The 26,113-nt window shown below is 43.7% G+C and overlaps 1 protein-coding gene across 1 annotated transcript in view; it reads right to left on the reverse strand.

Annotated features, from left to right (window-relative positions):
- The window catches only part of LOC126100696 (periodic tryptophan protein 1 homolog), a 58,606-nt gene that overhangs the window by 23,911 nt on the left and 8,582 nt on the right, over nucleotides 1-26,113 (reverse strand). The window contains exons 3-5 of the mRNA XM_049911311.1: nucleotides 17,525-17,658; nucleotides 17,245-17,427; nucleotides 17,058-17,165 (exon numbers count right to left, since the gene is read on the reverse strand). Coding sequence (XP_049767268.1) covers nucleotides 17,058-17,165; nucleotides 17,245-17,427; nucleotides 17,525-17,658 — 425 coding nt within the window. The remainder of the gene's footprint in view (nucleotides 1-17,057; nucleotides 17,166-17,244; nucleotides 17,428-17,524; nucleotides 17,659-26,113) is intronic.

Raw genomic sequence — 26,113 nt, forward strand, 5'->3', positions numbered from 1 at the left:
TTGGTGAATACCACTTCCGAACCCAGATGCGTCTCAAGGACAGCCAAGTACAGGCAGTAAAAAATTTTGGTGTCAATGGAATCTTTTGGACCAAACAATACTTAAGACAAATCCAAAGCCAGGGCACAAGTGATCGCGGCAGACACAATGTTTTCCTGACCACAGGTGACAGTGGAGGAAATTGCAGTTCCGAACAGAGACAATGGAGGCGTGCAGCAATTGTAAACACAGTTCTGGGTCGCTGTTGTGGGAGCTGGAGCTCCCTTCCAGGGAAAAGGACAATGTAGTTGGGATATTCAGGGAAGCTACGAATCTGCATAGCAGCTGTTGTTGGCACCTGATAGGTAATGGACAGACTCCAGCCTTGCCTAGCAGGCTGTTCACAGAGCTAGATTGGAAGGCTCCTGTCACAAGTTCGACCCCACAATGGGCTGGAGTATCCACAATGATGAGAGAGGTGCTGAACCATAGTAAGACTCCCATAATGAAGATTGGACAAAATCACAACTTTGTAGAGCAACAAAATGGTAGAGAAATCTGCATCCCAGTTTATGTTACTGAGGCAATGAAGCGTACTGAGGAGTCACCTGCACTTTTGCTTACACTGGCGAAGGTGGGTCAGCCATGTCAGCCGGGAAACGAAGATCAGTCCCAAACAGCAGTGCATTTCAGCTACAAGAAGTAGCTGACTGTCTAGGTAAAGTTCTGGGTATGGGTGGGTAGTCCGATGGCGACATAAGTGGCTGAAAAGCGAAAGCCGTGGTTGTGATCCCACGACTGCACCTTTCGTATGGTGCCCCTTAGGCAACACTCAGCAAAACTCATAATAAAAGCCAAAAATCATTGGCATATATGGAGGGCGATACCGAAGACCCCACAGCCGCTACTAGACTATTGATGGCCACCAGAAAGAGGACACTCAGTACAAAGCCCTGCAGGACTTTGTTCTCTTGTATATGGGGAGTACTGTGTGAAGCAGTCACTCAAACCTGGAACATATGGTGTGACAGGAAATTCTTGACAAAAATTGGGAGTGGGCCCCGGAGCCCCACTCAAGTAATGTAGTAAGGACGTGGTGATACCATATCATGTTATAAGCCTTCTGTGCATTGAAAAAGACAGTAACGACGGCTGACGACATGCAAAGGCCGTTCAGATGGTGAACTCCAAGTAAACCAAATTATCAGCAGTGGAGTGGTTTTTGCTAAAACTGCCCTGAGATGCAGCCAAATAACCCTGAGGCTCAAGGAGTCAATGCAACCACTTGCTTACTATGTGTTCAAGCAACTTACAGAGGATATTGGTAAAGCTGATTGGGTGATAACTGTTCATCTCTAAAGGGCTCCTATCCAGTTTCAGTATTGGAACTATTGCACTTCCTCACCACTGAGAAGGGAACTCACTCTCCTTCCAGTTCCAATTAAAGAGGGCAATGATGCGATGCTGACAATCCACTGAGACGTGTTTTTTCAGCATTTGATTGTGGATGCAGTCTAACCCGGGACCTGTATCAGGGCAATGGCCTAGGGCAATGGAGAGTTTCTGTTCACTGAAAGGAGCATTACATGACTCCAGGTGGCAGGTTGTAAAAGATAAGCACATTTGTTCCACCTGCTCTCAGACACACATGTGTGAGCATAATGCTCAGCAAAATGTTCGGCAACAGCATCTGGATCAGCATAAATGGCACCATCCAAGGAAATACTTGATACACCCGCCGGGGACTGGAAGCTGTAGAGGTGTCTGATCTTTCCCCATGCCTTTGATGGAGAGGTAAGTGAAAAAATGGTGGAAACATATCGTTTCTAGGATTCTTGCTGTCATTGTTTTATGAAGTTGTGGATGTAGACATGGAGCTGTTTAAAGGAAATGTGCTCCAGTGAAGGGGGCTGCTTATAGCATTGGAGAGCCCGCCTACGATCTCTAATGGCTGCAGTGATCTCTGGTATCCACCAAGGTACCATCTTCCAATAGGGGTATCCCGAGGAAGACATGACGGCTCGGTTGGTTGCTGGAAGAATGGCTCCCCTTGTATGCTGCACAGCTGCATCGATACTGCTTTGCAGTGGGGTACTAAGGACGACGACAGAGGGGAATCATCCCAGTCAGCATTACGGAGACTCCATCAAGGCGGGCGTTTACGGGAGCAAAGCTGAGGCATGCATAGGAAGATTGGGAAGGGATCACTACCATACAGGTCATCGTGGACCCTCAAGTGGATAGATGTAAATGACCAGGGCTGCAAAAGGAGAGATCAATGGCCGAGTAAGATCCGTGTGCCACAATGAGTGTGTGCTGGCACCAGAGTTGAAGACGCAAAGATTGAGCCATGTCAGTAAAGTTTCAATGTCTTTACCACAGCCAGTGATCATATGCCACCCCACAAATAGTTATTAGCATTGAAGAAGTCACCCAAGACTAGGAAATGAGGGGAGCTAAAGAGTAATGCAGACATATCCTGGGACATGACTTCACTGGGAGGGAAATAAACATTACAGACGGTAAAATCATGACGTACCCTTACCTGAACTGCCACAATCTCGAAATGTGTATTAAGAGGCACAGGGTCACTGTATACAAAGTCCAGCACATACATACTAACTCGATCCGATACCCTCTCATAGTCAGTTTGATTCTTAACATAACCAAGGGTAGGGGTTCAAGTTGCTGGAAACCATGTTTCTTGGATGGAATTACAGAAAGAAGGGTAAATGTTTAGAAGCTACTGTAGCTCAGCCAGTTGGTGGAAAAATCCATTACAATTCCACTGGAAGATCAGACTTACAGAATACTGTGTGGGCATGAAGTGACAGGCGAGGGGGGGGGGGGGGTGGTGGTTATGACATAGGGTCACGTGATGCCGCCGGTTGAGACATTAGGAGTTCCACTGACGTAGGTTCCGTGACACATTGCCTGGGGAGATCTGGTGTCTCCACCTTGGGCATAGAAGGGCTACAGACAGAGTCCGGTGGTGTGGGGGCCTTCATCTTAGAGGACTTCTTTTTGTCCCCCTCTTCTTTAGAAGCAGAGGAATTGTCCTTGAATTGGGCACCACTAGCTGGGTGTCCTCAGTAAGTGGGGAGCCAATGCTCCCGAAGTAGGTGTGGTGGAAGCACCAAGAGGGTTGATCACCGGAGTGAAGTGGTATCAGTGGGCACCTCTGAAGGTCCACTACATGAGGCACAATAGAGGAAGGCACTATCAACAGAGACGGCGACAACATTGCAGCTGTAGCGTAAGATTATGGGATTCAGACGCTCATAGCTTTTTCTGGCCTCTTGATATGGGAGCCTGTCCAGGTCTTATACTCCTGGAGTTTCCTCTCAGCTTAAAAATGGAGCAATCTGGTGAGCAGGGAGAGTGGATGATGATGATGATGATGGTGGTGATGATGTTTGGTTTTTGGGATGCTCAACTGCGTGGTTATCAGTGTCCGTACAATTTCCCAATCTTTGCTCAGTCCAACCTCGCCACTTTCATGTATGATGAAATGATGAGGACAACACAAACACCCAGTCATCTCGAGAAAGGTAAAAATCCCTGACCCCACAGGGAATCGAACCCAGGACCCCGTGCTTGGGAAGCGAGAACGCAACCGCGAGACCATGAGCTGCGGACCAGGAAGAGCGGAGTTCGCTAGAGTTTACACAGATTGTGTGAGGGGCACAAGGAATGTTTGTGTGCAGCAGACTTTCACAATTCCTGCAGGCAGGAGTATCGGAGCAACAGGAAAACATATGTCCGAACTTCATAACCCGAAGCACCTCATAGGAGGAAGAACACTGGGCTTCATGTCAAACTGGTAGACCATTAATTTGATCTTCTCAGGCAACGTATCACATTTGAAAGCCAAGATGAAGGCCTCTGGTAGCGACTCTGTTGTCCCTTGGTCCCCTATGGACACAATGGATGAAGTGCACACCCCAGTCGCTCTATGTCGGCCCGCAGCTCATCGCCAGATTGCAAAAGAAGATCATGGTGAAAGATGACACCCTGAACCATATTGAGACTCTTGTGGAAAGTGACAGTCATGGGAATGTCAACCAAATTTTCACAAGAGAGCAGCGCCTGTGACTGGGCAGGAGATTTTTTTTTTTTTTTTTATTATCTCATTTTGTTCTATATTGCTCGTTGAATTTGTTCGGGGTGCATGTCCGATGACACCCGTTTAGGTACTTTGTTGATCTGTTCATTCAGTTTTTTTTTGTTGCAGAGGGTAGTTAACCCTCTGACCGAACACACTGAGCTACCATGCTGGCATTTGTTTTAATCAAGAGGCAACTACTCTTCCTCTTAAGAGATGGCTGCAACTTCCCTGCATTAGTCTTCAAAGTGTTCCACAAAAAATAAAGGCTTTGTGGCCAAAAAGGTGTCCCCATCGGGCCTGGTATAGACCATGTACTGGGTGGACGATTTTGCTCGTCGTCTACTCTCGTGTTCCTTCCACAACATGGCGAGGGAAGGGGATGCTTTGGGATCGTACTTTTATGCCTCATATGAGGCCCTTCCATTTGAAGAGACTACTGGAACTGTGTGACCACCCGTGGGAGAAAACTTAAGTCATTTCATGTGCGAGCTATCCGCCATGATGCCACTCACTCCGAATGGATTGCCACCCAACCACAGCAATGGCTATCCGCCAGTAATCTGTTGCCAGAAGTTGACATGCCACAGTTGTGATGGGTGCATACTCCATGACATACACGGGGAGAGTGCAGCACAGGCACCAACAGTATGATCCCTGTGTCATCTGGGGGCTACCATTGTGCAGGTACTTGATGATCCTCCCCATCTCCACAATGGCATGGCTACTGTGCTGGGTTTTGGACTTACTATGACAACAGAAAGGAAAGATGCCAAGGTGAAAGTGCGCAGAGGCGGAAAATACACCGCGGTGTATAACCTACCTTGAACAACAAGCAATTCTGTAAAAACTGGTAAAGATGGCAGGTCAAACCCAATAATGGAGACCATATAATCATTAATGGAAGGTGAAGATAGCTCCAGGAGTGAAACTAGAAATCAAGGCCAAAATCATGAACCAAGTCCAGGCAGAGTCTACACGGAAAGTACCATCCGACGGAAAGTCGGAGGAGCTGAGAGATAGTCTAAGTGTAAGTTTGCAGCACAGAAAGAAGAAGTAGTGCTGCAAAGGATGGGTTCCCATGGTAACCAAGCACGTACTTACTGAAGAGCAGTGAGCCCCCTGGGGGGAGTTATTGTTGGTTTAATGTGGAGGTCCACTTGTGTCATACCGAGATTGTGGTTTTATTTGTAAACTATGGCTGAAAAACAGATTGCTATACTACCAAATTTAAGCTTCAAATGATTGCATACGCTAAAGAACAAGGAAACAGGACTGCAGAAAGGCATTTCAAGCTGCCTCCAACCGAAAAAATGACAAGAACTTAGTGGAATCAGGAATATGTTTAAAAGAAATCACCTGGCTGTAAACATAATCTGAGAAGTGGAACTTTTAAATAGCCAAAACTTGGAGCAGAACTCAATACTTGGATTTTAGAGAACAGACAAGCAGGAATTTCAGTTTCTATGAAAATGATCTTTCATCAAGTGAAAGCAATAACCATTAACAAAAGTATCACTGACTTAACTGGATCAGCATCATGATGGTCAAGATTTATAAAGAGGTATTGGCTTTGTATGCGAACAAAGACAAAAATATCACAGATGTCCAGCCGAGTCTGAAGAAATTGTTGAAATTCATCGATTTGTCATAAATGGAAGGACAAGAGAAAAGTCTGAACTTCCACAAACTGAAAACATGGAAGAGACTCTGTTAACCTTTGATGTCCCTTCTAACAACTGTGGATTCCCAAGGCACAAAAAGCATTATTGTTAAAACTTCAGGACAAGAAAACACTCACTACTCAATCATTTTATCCTGCTGTGCTGATGGCTGATGGGACGAAACTGCTGCCACAAGACACTTCCAACTGCCAAAAGGAGCACCTGTTCATTTACGTAACAGTGGCTGGATGGAAGGATGGAGGAGGAATGAGATCGTGGGTAGATAAAATCCAGTCTACACAACTTGGTGGTCTACCGAAGAAGCCTGCCCTATTAGTATGGTATCAGTTTCGTTCTCACAGAAAGAAGACATTAAAAACTAGACTGAATGAACTGAGGACTCAGATAACTGTAATTCCAGGAGGGCTAACTAGTTTACTTCAACCATTAGATGAGTGCATCACCAAACCATTTAAGGGACTTTTGGAGAAGGAGTGAACAGATGCATGAAATCTACAGATTTTAAAACTTTAGGCTCAGAAAGGAGAAAGAGTCCTATTTTCTCAAGTTTGTGAGGGGGTCAAAGCTTCACAGGGCTCTAAAAACTGAAACAGTGCTTAAGAAGTTTGGAATCACTAATGCACTGGTTGGTACAGAGGATAATTTATTCTTTGAGGATTCAGATTCTGAGATGACTGCTCCAGCTATTTCTACTGCCAGAACTGAGAATGAATTTTGCAGATTTTGAGAGGAAAATTAAAAGGTGAGTGCTTTCCCCTAATTATATCAACTACATATTATATGAACGTATATGTTATAAGTGTTTTGTAATAAACGTATTAAGTGAGAAATTTTTTCCCTAAAAAAGGCATAAAAATTGGAGTCAACTTTTATTCTGGTGTGTCTTATATGCCAGCAAATATAGAATATCTTTTATGAAGAGAGAGAGAGAGAGAGAGAGAGAGAGAGAGAGAGAGAGAGAGAGAGAGAGAGAGAGAGAGAGAGAGAGAGTGAGTAATTCCAATGAAGGTCTTTTTGGTAAAATTTTACTTGTTTGACAGTCTTTTTGTTGTACCTATCTGCAACTCAGCATCTCCGCTGCATTGTGAGTAGTAATCTATCCTTTTCATTATACCATCCTGGATTTTCCATATAGGCTGACATTACAACATAAATTATTCTTTGGAATAGGTGTTGCCAAGGAGAAACCTGTCCAGTTTGTTCTCAAATTTTCCTTTGTAGTCTGCCAGACATTTTACATCACTGGGTAAATGATCAAAAAATTTGGTTTCAGTATCCCTGTTTTACTAACAGCAACTTTAATGTTGAGTAATGAATGTTATTTTTTCTTCCAGTATTTTAATTATGTACATCATTGTAGATATTGAACTTCATGACGGAAGCAGTAGTGAAAATGCCCAACTTTTTAAAAAGACATCTAGCAGACGGGGGTGAGCACCACATATTATTCTTAGAGCATGTTTTAGCAATGAATGCTTTCTTTCATAAAGTTGAGTTATCCCAGAACTTTATTCCAAATGACATTACTGAATGAAAATATGCAAAATATATCAACTTACTGATTTCTCTCTCCCCAAGATTTGCAATGATTTTAAGTGCAAATGTGGCTGAATAAAGATGTCTCAGGAGTTCCAGAATGTGCCTTTTCCAGTTTCAATTCTCATCAATATGAGCACCTAAGAATTTTGACATTTCCAACCTATTTATCAATTCCTCACCATGTGTCACACTTATCATTGGTGTGGTACCTCTAGACGTGTAGAACTAAATATGCTGTCTCTTTTTAAAATTGAGGGTGAGACCATTCACAGAAAACTGGTCAATGATACTTTTAAGAACACTGTTTAATATTTCTCCTGTTTCTGTAAGTATGCTTGGATTGATTACAATTCTAGTGTCACGTGGAAAAAAATTCCTACAGCTGACATCTGAAGACAAGAATGGACTGCAAAAGCATGTGTGGTTGCCAAGAGAACTGTAAATGAAAGCGCCAGAGGTGTAGAAACCTTAGGAAAACTTGAAACTTCCTGGCAGATTAAAACTGTGCGCCCGACCGAGACTCGAACTCGGGACCTTTGCCTTTTGCGGGCAAGTGCTCTACCATCTGAGCTACCGAAGCACGACTCACGCCCGGTCCTCACAGCTTTACTTCTGCCAGTACCTCGTCTCCTACCTTCCAAACTTTACAGAAGCTCTCCTGTGAACCTTGCAGAACTAGCACTCCTGAAAGAAAGGATACTGCGGAGACATGGCTTAGCCACGGCCTGGGGGATGTTTCCAGAATGAGATTTTCACTCTGCAGCGCAGTGTGCGCTGATATGAAACTTTCTGGCAGATTAAAACTGTGTGCCCGACCAAGACTCGAACTCGGGACCTTGGTTTCGTGTCACCTGGAAAGCATTGAAATCACAAGAAACCTGTAATGGATGGTTCTGACAATGATGTTTTAAAGTACTTTGAGTAAATATATCCAACATCACAAACACTTGTTAGAATTATGCATGAGAAAATTGGCTTCAAAAGTAGTACTTCATCAATGTAAAGAATTTTAAGAGACATTAGTTTTGACTATGATAAGAAGAGTTTTTAGTTGAAAGAAGTGGCAAACGTGCAGCACGAACCACATCCCTTATAAAGATGCACGATACAAGAGAAGAAGTTAGTTAAACAGTGTAGTACTTTGATGAAACAAGGATGACTCAGAATCATCCCAGTATCTGCTAGAAAATGAGTGATGGTACTGGCTGTTTCAAGTCCCATAGTAATGTTCTTGGATAATTATTCTGCTTGGTGGCTCTTTAGATTTTTTTTCTAGAGAAAACTCGCACTCAGGTTTTTTTTCTTTTTTTTTTTTTTTTTTTTGTGGTTTTAGTGCGCACAACTTCAATGGTCATTAGCACCCTGACTACTCTAAGAATGCACCGCGAGGCACAAGTTGACAACAACAACTAAAAGGGAAAACACGATAAAAGACAGACTGACAGGCATAGGATTAAAAAACAGCATCATCAAATGTCCTTAGAGAGGTTTGTCAAATTGATAAAACGAAGAACACGAGCAGCTGCTCGTGGGTCATCTGCTAAAATGGCATCGAAAGTACTTGGCAGGTTAAGATCTAGACGCAGTGTGTTAAAATCTGGACAGGACATTAAAATGTGTCGAACCGTCAGCAAGTGCCCACATGGGCAGAACGGCGCCGGCGCAGCCGTCAGCAGATGGCGATGGCTGAACCGGCAGTGTCCAATTCTTAACCGGGCCAAAACTACCTCCTCCCGCCGAGAAGGTCGTGAGGAGGACGTCCAAGCCACGGGAAGAGGTTTTAAGGCCCGAAGCTTGTTGTCTGTAAGTGCAGCCCAATCGGCATGCCACAGCGACATAATGCGCCGACAAATGACCCTGCTAAAATCGGACGAAGGGACACAACAAGAAGCTGTCCGAGGCTGGAGGACCCCAGCCTTGGCCGCGGCATCTGCAGCTTCGTTCCCAGGGATACCGACATGGCCAGGAACCCACATAAAGCTAACCGGAGAACCGACATCCACCAGCTGCTGAAGAGAGCGTTGGATCCGGTGTACGAAAGGGTGAACCGGGTACGGATCACTGAGGCTCTGGATGGCGCTCAGGGAATCGGAGCAGATGACATAAGCAGAATGTCGGTGGCAGCAGATGTAAAGAACAGCCTGGTAGAGGGCAAAGAGCTCAGCTGTGAAGACCGAACAATGGCCATGGAGCCGGTATTTGAAACTTTGTGCCCCGACAATAAAGGAACACCTGACCCCGTCATTGGTCTTAGAGCCATCTGTATAAATGAAAGTCATGTTGATGAACTTCGAACGAAGTTCCAAAAAACGGGAGTGGTAGACCGAACCGGGGGTAACCTCTTTTGGGAGCGAGCTGAGGTCAAGGTGAACGCGGACCTGAGCCTGGAGCCAAGGTGGCGTGTGGCTCTCGCCCACTCGAAAGGCTGCAGGGAGTAGGTAGCAGGGAGTGAAAAATTAAGGTGTTGAAGGAGGCGACGAAAGCGAACTCCAGGGGGTAGCAGGGCAGAGACATACAACCCGTATTGACGGTCAAGAGAGTCGTCAAAAAAGGAACGATAAGACGGATGGTCGGGCATTGACAGTAGCCGACAGGCATACCGACAAAGCAGTATATCGCGCCGGTAGGTGAGTGGCAATTCGCCAGCGTCAGCATGAAGACACTCTACGGGACTAGTATAAAATGCTCCGATCGCAAGTCGTAAACCCCGATGTTATATGGAGTTGAGGCGGCGTAAGATGGATGGCCGTGCAGAGGAGTATACGAAGCTCCCATAATCCAGCTTGGAGCGGACGATCGACCGATATAGACGAAGTAGGACGGTTCGATCCGCTCCCCACGACATACCACTGAGAACACGGAGGACATTTAAAGAACGGGTACAACGGGCGGCCAAATATGACATGTGGAGACCAGCTAAGTTTCCTGTCAAATGTAAGGCCTAAAAATTTGGTTGTCTCCACGATTGGGAGAGCAACGGGACCGAGTCGTAAGGACGGTGGGAGAAACTCTTTGTAGTGCCAGAAGTTAATACAGACCGTCTTCTCGGCAGAAAAACGGAAGCCATTGGCGACACTCCAGGAGTAAAGACGGTCAAGAGAACGCTGAAGACAGCGCTCCAGGACACGTGTACACTGCGCGCTGCAATAGATGGTAAAATCGTCCACAAAAAGGGAGCCTGATACATCAGCTGGGAGGCAATCCATTATTGGATTGATCGCGATGGCGAAGAGAGCGACGCTCAAAACTGAGCCCTGTAGCACCCCATTCTCCTGGCGAAAGGTGTCGGACAGGACAGAACCCACACGTACCCTGAACTGTCGATCCATTAAAAAGGAACGAATAAAAAGAGGGAGGCGACCGCGAAGGCCCCATGTATGCATGGTGCGGAGAATGCCCGCCCTCCAACAGGTGTCGTAAGCCTTTTCCAAATCAAAGAACACAGCCGCGGTCGGGCGCTTCCGCAAGAAGTTATTCATAATGAAGGTCGACAAGGTAACCAGATGGTCAACAGCAGAGCGGCGCCTACGAAATCCACATTGTACATTGGTAAGTAGGCGTCGAGACTCGAGCAGCCAAACCAATTGAGAGTTAACCATTCGCTCCATCACTTTACAGACACAGCTGGTAAGCGAGATAGGTCGATAACTGGAAGGCAAGTGCTTGTCCTTCCCCGGCTTAGGAATCGGGACAACAATAGACTCGCGCCAGCATGCGGGAACATGTCCCTCAATCCAGATGCGATTGTATGTACTAAGAAGAAAACCTTTACCCGCAGGAGAAAGGTTCTTCAGCATCTGAATATGAATAGAATCAGGCCCTGGAGCGGAGGACCGTGATCGGCCAAGTGCGTTTTCGAGTTCCCGCATGGTGAATGGGGCTTTATAACTTTCACAATTCGAGGAGCGGAAGTTAGGTGGCCTAGCCTCCTCTGCCCGTTTGCGGGGGAGGAAGGCAGGGTGGTAATGAGCGGAGCTTGAAACCTCCGCGAAAAAGCGGCCGAAGGCATTGGAGACAGCCTCAGGGGCCACAAGGACGTCATTCGCGACCTTCAAGCCAGAAACTGGTGAGTGGACCCTAGTGCCAGATAGCCGGCGCAGGCTACCCCAGACAACAGAAGAAGGAGTAAAACTGTTGAAGGTGCTTGTGAAAGCAACCCAGCTGGCTTTCTTGCTTTCTTTCATAATACGACGACACTGAGCATGTAATCGTTTATAATTGATACAATTCGCCACTGTAGGGTGGCGTTTAAATGTGCATAAAGCATGGCGACGAGCACGTAAAGCGTCTCGACATGCTGCGGTCCACCAGGGGACCGGTACGCGACGTGGAGAAGGAGGAGGGTGAGGGATGGAATATTCAGCAGCAGCGAGAATGACTTCCGTGAGGTGTGCGACCTGACGATCGCAGCTTGTGAAGGTTTGATCCTGAAAGGTCGCCCTGGAAGAGAAGAGCCCCCAGTCTGCCTTGGAGATGGTCCAACTAGAGGAGCACGGAGAGGGGGTATGCTGCAGGAGATGGATAACACACGGGAAGTGGTCGCTCGAATATGTATCAGAAAGTGCATACCACTCAAACCGGCGTGCAAGTTGGGGAGTACATATAGAGAGGTCTAAATGGGAATAGGTGTGAGATGTGTCCGAAAGAAAAGTAGGGGCGCCAGTATTGAGGCAGACAAGATTGAGTGGTTGAAAAGGTCTGCTAACAAGGAGCCCCTCGGGCAGGATGCTGGAGAGCCCCAAAGGGGATGGTGGGCATTGAAGTCTCCAGTTAACAAAAATGGTGCAGGTAGCTGAGCAATAAGTTGCATCATGTCTGCCCTGGTAACGGCAGATGACGATGGAGTGTAAACGGTACAAAAGGAAAACGTAAAAGTGGGGAGAGTAATGCGGATGGCAACTGCCTGCAGGCCAGTGTGCAACATGATGGGATCGTAGTAAATATCATCCCGGACCAGCAACATAACCCCTCCATGAGCCGGGATACCTACCACAGGGGGTAGGTCAAAACGCACAGAGGTGTAGTGTGCCAAGGCAATTTGATCGCATGGGCGTAGCTTCGTTTCCTGGAGGGCTACGACGAGCGGACGGTGCAAGCGGAGCAGCAACTTCAAGTCCTCTCGGTTGGAGCGAATGCTGCGAATATTCCAGTGAATAAGTGCCATCGTAAGAAAAGGAAGATGAAAGAAGGGGTCACCTCGAAGGCCGCTGAGGGCCTGGCTTCGAGCGAGCACTGCCGCCGCTATCAGTAGGCGGACAGTCATCGTCCATTGGGTCTATAGTTTCATCGGCCATCTCGGGAGGATGGCTGGGAGGGGGAGCTTCCTCCGCCGGTGAACGGCCAGATGTACGGCTACCAGCTGCGCGGCCAGGCGAAACGGATGACGGCCTGGGGCGGCAACCGCCGGGTGGCGCAGGAGAAGAAATGCGCCGTGGCAGAGAAGGAGAACTGTGCTTCCTATGAGCCTTTTTGGAAGGACGTTTGGTGGAAGTACCGGTCGAAGGCTGGGAGGTCGAGGTACGTAGGAAGTCTGCACGGGATGGTTCCTTCTTGAAGGCCCGTGCATCTGACTTCGGGGTCTTCGTCTTAGCAGAAGCTGATGAAGGGGCTGGTGTCTGTGGGGTGATGGGAGGAAGAGGAGATGTCGACCGCGCGATCTTAGCACTGGCCGAATGGATGACTGTGGTGCTGAAGGTCAGATCGCATGTCTGGGTTGCTACCTCCCTGGTAGCCCAAGGAGAGGCGAGGACAGTACTGTATTTCCCCGCTGGGAGCAGCGCGGGCTTCCTACTAGCCAATAGCTTGCGAGCAGCCGAGGTGGACACTTTCTCTTTGACCCGAATTTCTTGGATACAGCATTCTTCCTTATAGACAGGACAGTCGCGGGAGGATGCGGCATGGTCACCCTGACAGTTCACACAACGAGGAGACGGAGGTGGACAATCACCCTCATGGGCATCCCTGCCACAAGTGACACATTTAGCCGCATTGGAACAAGACTGTCGAGTGTGATTGAAACGCTGACACTGGTAGCAGCGCGTAGGTGTCGGGACATAGGGGCGAACAGAAATAACCTCGTAGCCCGCCTTGATGCGCGATGGCAGCTTAACACTATTGAAGGTCAAGAAAAGTGTCCGGGTCGGTACAAGGTCATTGTTGACCTTTTTCATGACCCTATGGACAGCCGTCACGCCCTGCTCAGCGAGGAAAGATTGAATCTCCTCGTCAGTCAATCCGTCGAGGGAGCTAGTATAGACTACACCACGAGACGAATTCAAAGTTCAGTGGGCCTCCACCCGGACAGGGAACGTGTACAGGAGTGTGGCCCGAAGCAGTTTTTGTGCCTGAAAGGCACTCTCAGTTTCTAGTAATAAGGTACCGTTACGCAACCTGGTACAAGATTTGACAGATCCGGCTATGGCATCTACGCCCTTCTGGATAACGAAAGGGTTGACAGAGGAAAAATCCTTTCCGTCCTCAGATCCAGAAACGACGAGGAACTGTGGGGCAGGCGGTAGTACTTTTGTCACTGGTGGCTGGTCACGTTTCCGTTTTTGGGCAGAAGTCGAGAGAGATGGAGTAGAATCCATTGCGGAGGAATCCCCCATGATTGCCAGCGTCTCCGATGGCGCGCTCCTTCCTTGTGGGGACCCTCTCAGAGGGCACTCCCGCCTTAGGTGAATGTTTACACCTCAGGTCACACCTCCCGAGAAACAGACGGAGGGACCAATCGCCATGGTCAGAAGGTATCAGCTCGGGCAATCACCCCTCCCCGGGCCTAGCCTTTACCAGGGGGTACGCGCGTGCCTTACATGTCTACCCAGGGCGGGGAATTACGCGTTACCCCGTCACCGGCTACGCTTGCGAACGCGTGGGTCGGCCTTCAGGCACGCACAGGGAGGAAGGAAGAAGAGGAAAAAGAAGAGAGAGAGGGAGAAAGAGGACACACTGTCTCAAACGCCGAGGCGGAGACCAGAGAAGGCAAGGAGAAGAAGGCAATGAGAAGAAGGCAATGAGAAGAAGGCAATGAGAAGAAGGCAATGAGAAGAAGGCAATGAGAAGAAGGCAATGAGAAGAAGTCAAGGGAAAGAGTAAGGAAGACAGTGAGGTGGAGAAGAACAAAGAAAGGAACCAACCAAAGGAAGGAAGAAACGAGAAGTGAAAAACCAAAAAGACCACAATTATAGGTTGTGGAACCGTCCGTCTCCGGACGCAGGCGCTAACTACCCCCATGAGGGGGATGGACTCCTTTTAGTCGCCTCTTACGACAGGCAGGAATACCTCGGGCCTATTCTAATCCCCGGACCCGCAGGGGGGCACTCAGGTGTAAGAAAACTAGCTGTGAATACCATTCAGAAACAAATGTTATCAGTTTCATGAAGTGATTCACTAAACAATTCTTGCCCTGTCTTGCTTCGGAGCCTGTCACTGTATTGTACCATGCCAGTTATCATTCAGCTGTTACAGAGAAAACACCAGGTACAAACACCAGGAAAGCAGATGTTATGCCCTGGCTTAAAAATAAAAATATTCTGCACGATGTAAACCAGACTCGTGCCAAACTCCTGCAGCTCATTAATTTATACGAGTCATGCGACAAATGTACAAACTTGACTTTCTTGCATGCGAGTGTGGTAACACAGTTTTGTGGTTACCCATTTATCACTGTCAGTATAATCTCCTGGCATTAATTTTGGCACAGATTGTAGGCTATGCAGGAAAATAAAAACAAAACATCCGAGATACGGCACTGAATAGCTTGTGCATGAAGCAATAGACAACAGACAATCCTCCCCCTCCAGTGGGGTAAAGATCGATGTAAGCCTTGACCCTATCATCGTAAATTTACAAGCAGATGGTTCGGACAGAAACTCGGATAGTAGTAACAATGGTATTACAATGCAGACTTTGGAACAAAGTAAAGTAACGAAATTTCTTAGTTTTAAAGACTCATAGTTTAAAAAAATGTGTCTAATAATGTATCACTTGTGTACTTAGCATATGAGAACTTCTCAGCCTTTACCGATTAGGAATTTTTATCCTATGAAGTTTGCAGGAGAAGTTAAGCTCTTCCCATTGTGTTGTATGTTCTAATAACTTACAATAATGTGTGTGCATAAATTCATCCAAAACTCCAATATTTCAATAGGTAAACCACTCTCATTTTCAAGGCACAATTTGAAAAATGCCTTAAAATGACGGGGAGGGTTATCTGTCAAGATATTGGTGGTTTCCGATGTTATCAGTTGGCATTCCCTCAAGTTATTTGCAGAAGAGGTTCATTGTTTCCTTGTTCAGTGGATTATAAATACGGTCTGTCACTGTAATGTTGAATGAGTTAGTTTACACTCATAATGTCCATTTATAGCAAAAATATGACAATATACTGACTATTTTTATGATAGTCTTTGTGTTTGTCTTTTCTACCAGTAATTCAATTTTATGCAGTGATTACACTTAACTATAGTCCAACTAACCCATGCACATGCATTATACACATTTTTAAAAATTATATGGAGTAGACACAGTTGTAAAGCAAATGTAATGACTTCGGTTGAGTTAATTTTGTTATGTACTACATTTTTAGAATTATTGCAAGCAGTTTCAATGACCTTATCATTAGGCAAATGTTATATTGAGAAAAATTATACTTGACATCTTCACAAAGCTGCGTCAGCTGTTCTCATCTTCCGATATTATGTGAACTAAAACTGTGTACTCAATGTTGTCAAGATGTGAATTAAGATTTCTCTCAAGACGACAGATCGAAATTGGTTTTAAAATTTATTGTTCCCCTTATAGATCTGAGTGTATGGTACACAAATGAACCTGACTGTTGCCCGCAGCAACACAGTTCAGCAACACGGACTTTGTTTACCTGCTCTGTGCCGCCCCATGTGTGCACACCTCATCCCCTCCATGCTTTGCTACTGCCTCTATGCATGGAAGTGCTTTCCTACATGATGCAAGCTATAACTGTGCATCATGATCAGAGTGTGCATTTGTTACTGGATTTACAGTTATTTTCTTGCTTTGAGCTTCATCCGAGAAAACATTATCATGCAGTGAACACACAGTGTTGTAGAAATAATTCAGAAGCCAAGATCGCTTAAATACTGTTTCTGGATAACCGGTTTCAGCACACTACAGGTGCCATCATCGGATCTGAATGTAGATTGTAAATGTTAATCTACATTCAGATCCGACGATGGCACCTTTAGTGTGTTGAAAGCAGTTATCCAGTAAACAGTATTTAAGCGGTCTTTGATTATTTCTAAAACATTATCAATTAGGGTACTACCATCTTTATCCACCTGCGTTGGAAAGTTGACTATTGAGATCAAACTGTAGAATCCAAATATGGTTTACAGATCATGTTTCCTATCAGAAGCCTTTAGAAAATCTACACTGAACTTACAACAGACTATTAACTGCTTGCTGCTGTCCGACATAGTGTAGCAATGAATTCAAGTCTCCCAGTGGGCATCTACATACAATTACAATTAAAAGTATACTATTTTCAGCACTTCTATGTGCTTATCACTAAACAATCTACTTGTCTAAAATTTTCTAAACTAGTGTTTTTGTCTTAACATATATAACAGCTCATCCTTCCCCATATTAGTTCTAAATGAGTAAGACACTAGAGTGATACGGACATATGCTACCACACATCTTTCTTTCTGTGTTATTTGCAAAACAACTATATTATACAACACATTACAATCAAACTAAGCCTATAAATTTACCTGGTTTTTGTTCTCCAGGATCATAGCTCAGCCACTCAAGACACAGAGGAAAAACAGGCAGAATCAGATCGTGGTGAACATATAATGAATCTTCCACCTCGTTGTGCACTGTGAAAATGGATATTCTTAAATTTTCAAGCAAACTGCTTCATAAGCTAAGAATAAAATTGCTGAGCTTATTTCCTACCATATATTTCCAGTACACTAGCATCTCCTGAAACATGTCCAACAACTACTAAATTGTCATCGGGTTTTATTATCTCGTCATCTTTTTCACTGTCATCTGAATCATCCAATGTGACATATGGGTCTTTCCCTGATGTATCGTGAACAACAAGACTGCCAATTCCAAATAGATTACCTACATCATCTGAGGATGATAAATACAAATACACAAATTAGCATCTGAATAAACATAATATACAAAAATCATATACATTTAATCTAATAACTGGTAAGCTACCAACCTCCTTCTTTATCATAATTCTTAAGATTGTATTCATCATCTTCATCAGTGTTCAAAGTTTCTTCTGCTTCATGTTCATTTACTTCTGCTTCACTGTCATCATCTGAATCACTATTCATATCTTGTGTGTCTTCTCTTGGAAAAGTAGAACATTGTGTTACAGAGTTATATATGTAATTCATCTAATTGCAAGCACAGTCCAGAAGTTACCTTACATTAAATAAGAAAAGAAATTTCCATTATCATTAATTATCTATTTTTTCAAAACATTGCAAAAATACAGACTTTCACATTTTGTCTCAGCACCCACAAAAGGGTATACCACAACCTGGCAGAAACACTGACTGACTGAAACTTGTCATATTATGTTGAACATACACAAAGATGGGCAGCATGAATGGTCACAGATTTATATGGTCCACAGGAGCATGTCAAAAATGCTAAAAAAACCAGAACTGTAGGGACTGCGAGGACAAGTTTAACTACACTGCATTTGAGCAGTTCTTCCAATGCGAATGGAATGAGAAGGAATCCCAATCCGTGCTACAGTCAGAAGTAACCTCTGCCAGGTACTTCACATTTGTTCGCAGAATATAGAAGTACATGTTTCTTCTGCTCACTGGCATATGACTTACTGGCTCAACTCTGGTAGGAGGTTTAAAGTATAACAGCACATTGTTCAGCAGTGCACCTTTTATTACTGTACCAGCAAGAAAGCAGCACTTCAGCTTATTTTGCATCAGATAAAGCTAATCTTTTATATTCTCCATCATTTTAGCTGCTGACTACAAATATTAAAGAGTTTTAAGGACACTATTTCTGACCATCTCACCTCATCTGAAATGAAGAAGGGAAGGAAGATTGAGTTAACATCCCATCGACAACAAGGTCATTAGAGATGGAGCATAAGCTCAAATTGCATCAAGGATGGGAAAGGAAATTGGCTGTGCCCTTTTCAAAGGAACAATCCCGGCAATCGCCAGACACTGGTTTGAACCATCGTCCTCCCGAATATGAGCCCAGCTTGCAAACCATTGTGCTACCTCACTCAGTCACACCTCATCTGATCCAGTGCCTTCATTATCCTATAAGACTTGCACTGTATGCAATAACAGGCTGCCAGGCTAAAGTTGGAAATGTTATCTGAGAACCATGAGCCATGCCATTCGTGTGGAGGCTTGTGCACCTCAGTGATACAGATAGCTGTACCATAGGTGCAACTGCAATGGAGGGGTATTTGCTGAGAGACTAGACAGATGTGGTTCCTGAAGAGGGGCACCAGCCTTCTCAGTAGCTGCAGTGGCAACAGTCTGGATGATTGACTGATCTGGCCTTGTAACATCAACCAAAACAGCTTTGCTGTGCTGATACTGCGAACAGCTGAAAGCAAGGGCAAACTACAGCTGTACTTTTTCTGTGAGAGCATGCAGTTCTTCTGTATGGTTAAATAATGATGGTGGCACCCTCTTGGGTAAAATAGTTAAGAGGTAAAATAGTCCCCCATTCAGATATCTGGGCGGGGACTACTCAGAAAGATGTGATCATCATAGGAATGTAAACTGGCATTCAACAGATTGGAGCGTGAAAGATCAGATCGCTTAATTGGGCAGGTAGGATGAAGTTAACCCTTTGAGTGTTGCAGACATGAAATCCCACCACACACCATCTTTCCCTGGGACTGTGGGCATCATTAGCCACTGAAAAGGTAGTTCTCATGGGTGCTGCAGACGGCATTTGCCGTCGTGGGCTGGCTGGTACCAGAGTCCTAATGACGGCTTTTACCATTGGTCTGTTCCATTACCTGAGGTCCTGCTGATGTCTATAGCCATTCAGCAGTATTTGTCGCATTCCACAGTTGCTGCTAGCTCATGTGATCATCTGCATTCTGCTTCTGCGGTGTCGTTTAGCTTTCAGCAGTATTTCTGTCTGATTTCACACTTGCAGTTCAACATTTGTGCTAGCTGGTTCATGTAATCACCTGCATACTGCTTCTGTGGTGTTGTTTACCTTTCTGCCTTTTCATCAAGATTTTTAGAGTGCTATCATTTTTGTGTTCCACAAACAAATGGCATGTCAGTGTCGTAAAAATGACGAAGAGATACTGGAGATACTCACAAGGAGTGACAGTGAGTGTGGCATTTTCAGTGACTGTAGTGATGGCGATGATTCTTCAGAAGAAACTCATAGTAATACGCATCCACGTACTTTGAACTAGTACAGCTCAGCAGGATAGTAGTTCTTCAGATTGTAAAAGGCCATGCCTTAGTTACAAATTTGACTGGCAAAAGTGTGATTTCAGTTCATCACTGCATGCATTTTTGACTCACTTTCAGGACATAATTACCAACTAACATCTGATTCAAGCATACTTTTTCGTGCTATTTCAGTCAGAAAATCTGATGGAATTTATAGCACTTGAAATGAACCAAATTTACATTTTCACCATCGCAAATATGTCGGAATCAGTTCATGGTCGACTGTCCACCTGGCAAGATACTGGTTTTGAGGAACTGTTTTGCTTCATTGGTATTTGGCTTCTCGTGGTCTGTATTAAAAAGTTGAGAATAATGGGCTACTGGTCCTTAGATGTACTGAGCACTCCAATTTTTGGCGAAGTTATATCCCATGATCGTTTTACTTTAATTTTGAGAATTTTGCATTTTAGTGACAACTCTGCCAGTCATGGGACAGTTTGTTTAAAATTTATAAAGTTCGTATGGCATTCTACAGTGCATTTAATCCATACAAAAAGCTCTGTATCGATGAAAGCCTATTATTGTTCAAAGGTCGCTTATCTTTTAAACAATTCAGTCCTTCAAAACAAAGTAGATTTGGAATCAAGACATTTGTGTTGTGCGACTGTAAAAGTGGATATGTCTTGCATTTCATTGTATACGCAGGCACAACAACAGAAATTAAAGTCCATAATTTGGGGAAATCTGGCAATATAGTGGCAACACTAATGAAGCCATCCTGTGACAATTGGTATCCCAGTCCAGACTTGTTCCTCTGACTTCACAGCCATAGAACAGCAGTATGTGGTACTGTACGTATCAATAGGCACAATCTGCCGAAGCTACTTAAGAAATTGAAATAAGGAGAAGTTGAATTTATGTCAACTGACACAATGTCTGCCATCAAGTGGTGTGACATGAGAGGAGTGTTGATGTTGACTACCTGTAACACTACAGAAATGCACGACACTGGAAAGACAAACAAGAAGACTGGTGAGGAAGTAATGAAGCTGCAATGTGTTGTCGACTACTATGCAAGTTGGGCATATTAGACCACTCTGACATGCTTAATGGATCTGTGCATAAATCTGTTAAATGGCAAAAAAGTTTTTTTTTCATGTTGTGGTCCTTTATATTTTGAATGCTTCACTCTGTTCACAGCTCAGTGACACGGAGAATAATATAATTAGCAGATTTTCATTTACATCTGGTGTGAGAACATATGGAAAAAGATGTTACAGAACAGAGAAGAGATAGGAAAGGAAGATGCTCTGATGATGAGAATCCTCTGTGCTTTATGGAAGGCTCTTTTAAAATGTCGTTCCAAGTGACCAATCCAAGAAATGCGGATTATAGTGTAGGTGCACAGTTTGCTTGAAACGAAATGGGACCGATAAACGAAATATGAATGCAAAACATGCAACGTACTCTTGTGTGTTGTACCACATGAAGGTCAACTTTTAGCCAAGTTGCTACGTCTAGAAGATGGAATTAAGCCCTTACTTCTAAAAAAAATGTTTAAAAAAAAACAATGAAAAATAAGCACAAAAATAAAAAAAACAGGGGTAATGATGGAGTAGGTTTAATAATGAATAAAATAGGAACACAGATAAGCTACTATAAACAGCATAGTGAACACATTACTGTAGTGAAGGTAGACACAAGGTCCACACTCACCACAATAGTACAAGTTTATATGTGAAGTAGCCCTGCAGATGATGATGAGATTGAAGAAATGTATGATCAGATAAAATAAACTTTCAGGAAACATTCCTCACACACAAAGAAAGAAAATATGTTATGTGGACATGTGTCCGGAAACGCTTACTTTCCATGTTAGAGCTCATTTTATTACTTCTCTTCAAATCACATTAACCATGGAATGGAAACACACAGCAACAGAACGTACCAGCGTGACTTCAAACACTGTTACAGGAAATGTTCAAAATGTCCTCTGTTAGCAAGGATACATGCATCCACCCTCCGTTGCATGGAATCCCTGATGTGCTGATGCAGCCCTGGAGAATGGCGTATTGTATCACAGCCACCCACAATACGAGCACGAAGAGACTCTACATTTGGTACCGGTAGACAAGAGCTTTCAAATGCCCCCATAAACGAAAGTCAAGAGGGTTGAGGTCAGGAGAGCATGGAGGCCATGGAATTGGTCCGCCTCTACCAATCCATCGGTCACCGAATCTGTTGTTGAGAAGCGTACGAACACTTCGACTGAAATGTGCAGGAGCTCCATCGTGCATGAACCACATGTTGTGTCGTACTTGTAAAGGCACATGTTCTAGCAGCACAGGTAGAGTATCACGTATGAAATCATGATAACGTGCTCCATTGAGCGTAGGTGGAAGAACATGGGGCCCAATCAAGGCATCACCAACAATGCCTGCCCAAACATTCACAGAAAATCTGTGTTGATGACGTGATTGCACAATTGCGTGTGGATTCTCGTCAGCCCACACTTGTTGATTGTGAAAATTTACAATTTTATCACGTTGGAATGAAGCCTCATCCGTAAAGAGAACAACTGCACTGAAATGAGGATTGACACATTGTTGGATGAACCATTCGCAGAAGTGTACCCGTGGAGGCCAATCAGCTGCTGATAGTGCCTGCACACGCTGTACATGGTACGGAAACAACTGGTTCTCCCGTAGCACTCTCCAAACAGTGACGTGGCCAACGTTACCTTGTACAGCAGCAACTTCTCTGACGCTGACATTAGGGTTATCGTCAACTGCACGAAGAATTGCCTCGTCCATTGCAGGTGTCCTCGTTGTTCTAGGTCTTCCCCAGTCGCGAGTCATAGGCTGGAATGTTCCGTGCTCCCTAAGACGCTGATCAATTGCTTCGAACGTCTTCCTGTTGGGACACCTTCGTTCTGGAAATCTGTCTCGATACAAACATACCGGCGCCACGGCTATTGCCCCGTGGTAATCCATACATCAAATGGGCATCTGCCAACTCCACATTTGTAAACATTGCACTGACTGCAAAACCACGTTCGTGATGAACACTAACCTGTTGATGCTACGTACTGATGTGCTTGATGCTAGTACTGTAGAGCAATGAGTCACATTACAACACAAGCACCGAAGTCAACATTACCTTCCCTCAATTGGGCCAACTGGTGGTGAATTGAGGAAGTACAGTACATACTGATGAAACTAAAATGAGCTCTAACATGGAAATTAAGCGTTTCCGGACACATGTCCACATAACATCTTTTCTTTATTTGTGAGTGAGGAATGTTTCCTGAAAGTTTGGCCGTACCTTTTTGTAACATCCTGTATAATGGTAAGGCAGATTTCAGACCCAGGGGTAGACGTGGACTCAAACCACAATTTATGGGTAATGACTGGTACATTGAAACTGAAGAGATTGCAAAACAATAGGAAATTAAGGAGATGGGACCTGGTTAGAGCGAAAGAACCATAGGTTGTCAATAATTTCAGACGAGCATTAGGGAATGATTGACAAGAACAGGTGAAAGGAATACAGTCAAAGAAGAATGGGTAGCTTTGAGAGATGCAATAGCATAGGATCAAGTAGGTAAAAAGACAAGGGCTAGTAGAAATCCTTGGGCAACACAAGAGAGATTGAATTTAATTGATGAAAGGAGAAAATATAAAAATGCAGTAAATAAAGCAGGTGAAAGGGAATACAAATGTCTAAAAAATGAAATTGAAAGAAAATGCAAAAGGCCTAAGCAGGGGTAAGTAGAGGACAAATGTAAGGACTTAGAAGCACTATCATTAGTGGAAAATTAAAGAGACCTTTGGAGAAAAAGGAGCCACCTGTATGAATATGAAGAGCTCACATGAAAAACCAGTCCTAAGCACAGAAGGGAAAGCAGAAACGTGGTACATGGAGCAAGTAGTAAAGGAAACAAAAGAAAAATTTGAAGTAAGAATTAAAGTCCAAGAAGAAAAAAAAAAAACTTTAAGGTTTGCCAATGACATTGTAATTCTGTTGGAGACAGTGAAGGACTTTGAAGAGCAGCTGAATGGAATGGACAGTGTCTTTAAAAGAGGACATAAGATTAACATCAACAAAACAAAAATAATATAATGTAGTTGAATTAAATCAGGTGATGCTTAGGGAATTAGATTAGGAAATGACACACAAAGCAGTAGACGTGTTTTGCTATTTGGCACAAAAATAACATGATACCTGAACCAGAGGGGATGTAAAATGTAGATCAGCAATGACAAGAAAATCATTTCTTAAGAGGGGAGGTTTGTTAACATCAAGTATAGATTTAAGTGTAAGGAAGTCTTTTTTGCAAGTATTTTTATGGTGTGTAGACATGTATGGAAGTGAAACGGACGATAACAGTTTAGACACGAAGAGAAGTTTTTGAAAATCGGTACTACAGAACAATGTTTAAGATTAGAGGGGTAGATCATGTAACTTATGAGGAGGCACTGAATAGAATTAGGGAGACAAGAAATTTGTGGCACAACCTGATCACAAGAAGGGATCAGCTGATAGGACATTCTGAGACATTAAAGAATCACAAATTTAGTACTGGAGGGAAGTGTGTGCGGCGGGGGGGGGGGGGGGGGGGGGGGGGGGGGGGGGGGGTAAAAATCACAGAGGGAGACCAAGAGACGAATACAGCAAGATGATTCACCAAGATATATGTTGCATAGTTATTCAGAGATGTAGAGGCTTGCACATGATACAGCAGAATGGAGAGCTGCATCAAACAATCTTCGGACTGAAAACCCCAACAACAACAAAACATCATCATCTTAGAAAAGCATTTAATGATGGAAGAATCTTCCTACTCTGACTTCCATAAATACACTATATAGTTGACCTCATCTAGAATAATACAAAAGAAACATATAACACCACATTTGGAGAGTTAGTCAATGGATGGGTGACCAATAGTACAATATGGAGGCCATGACGTATGCTATACATATTTCATAAGCTTGTTGCACCATGAAAAGTTGTCAAGGGATTTACACAGAGCTTTTGAAAAATGTAAAAGATGTACTTTGTCACCCTATTCTCTGTTAAAAAACCATTTTAATTTTAACAGTGTAGGAAAAGACAGATTGTTACTTACTGTAAAGACGACAAATTAAATTGTAGACAGACAGGCCTGTTGGTATTTTAGTCCCTGCTCACTCCATCAGACAGCATCTGTCTCTCTTCTCACCCATACACTACTATCCCTTCCCTTTCCCACCCCCTCCAGATTGTTGCTTGCATCTCACGTGGTTGCCTTCTGATCCAAGATGTTGAAGCTGGCGGTCATGTGTGCATGAGGCATGTTTGCTTGGTGTGTCTGCTGATGAAGCCTGTGACTGAAAGCTTTATGTAAGTCTCTTTTGATTGTGCCTGTCTGCAACTTAAAGTGTCTTCTTTACAGTATGTAGCAATCTGTCTTTTTCTATGTTGTTGATATTCCTACATGGAGTTTCCCATTATAATTTTATAATATTTGTGTTTTAAACAGACTATGCATTCTGGTTTCTTCCAGTGTGGCAACCATGTTAACTTTCGACTGGAAATTAGGCCCACAAACATCACTGAATAAAGCTGGGAAGTGATCATCATTCTAGGTGGTTCTAGATTAGGATTGCTGAGATTTTTAAAAACGTTGGGAATCTGATATACTGATATTTTAGATAGGCATAATCTGTATCACTTCAGGCAGGGGGGTTACTTTCATAGTCTCAGATGTTACTGAATCAGCAAATGTTAAAATTCATGAGTAAGCAAGATACATGTATTTTTTGTTTTCTCGGGGGGGTGGGGGGATGCAGGCCTCCAAAGATGACATTGCAAACACCATTTTGAAAATGTGAATTTTGGAAAATTTTTTAAAATGCTGTATCTCTGTAACAGTTCTAGATATTTTGTTATAGTTTTTTTTTATTTGAAAGATAATGGCTTTATGATTATAATGGTATCTTCTGTTTGGACGTATCTGTCAAAGTTCTTTTACTGTCGCCTTTTGAACTTTTTTTATAATTTCCAGATTTTTTTTTCTAAAATGCCTATCCAGAAAAGTTAGATTTTTTTCTGTTCATTAGTACCATATTCTCTGTAAAGGAGAGTTTCCACTTTTAAGTTGGACAGGTTTTATTTTAAAAAATTTTCAAGGGTAATGTATGTCTTCACTGAACTTGATTCTTACTATTTCTTTGTTACAATGTTTATTTCTATTGTCTTTGTTGCAGTTCTTTCTTATCACTTTCTTTGTTGCAGTTATTTCTTTTCACTTTCATTGCAGCAGGTATTTCTTACACTTTGTGTTAGTTTCTTGTCACTTTCTTTGTCATGGTTGTTCATTGCAGGTTTCTGTACTGTAGTTGTTCAATGCT

This window comes from Schistocerca cancellata, chromosome 9 (genome assembly GCF_023864275.1).
Source record: "Schistocerca cancellata isolate TAMUIC-IGC-003103 chromosome 9, iqSchCanc2.1, whole genome shotgun sequence".
Lineage (NCBI taxonomy): Eukaryota > Metazoa > Arthropoda > Insecta > Orthoptera > Acrididae > Schistocerca > Schistocerca cancellata.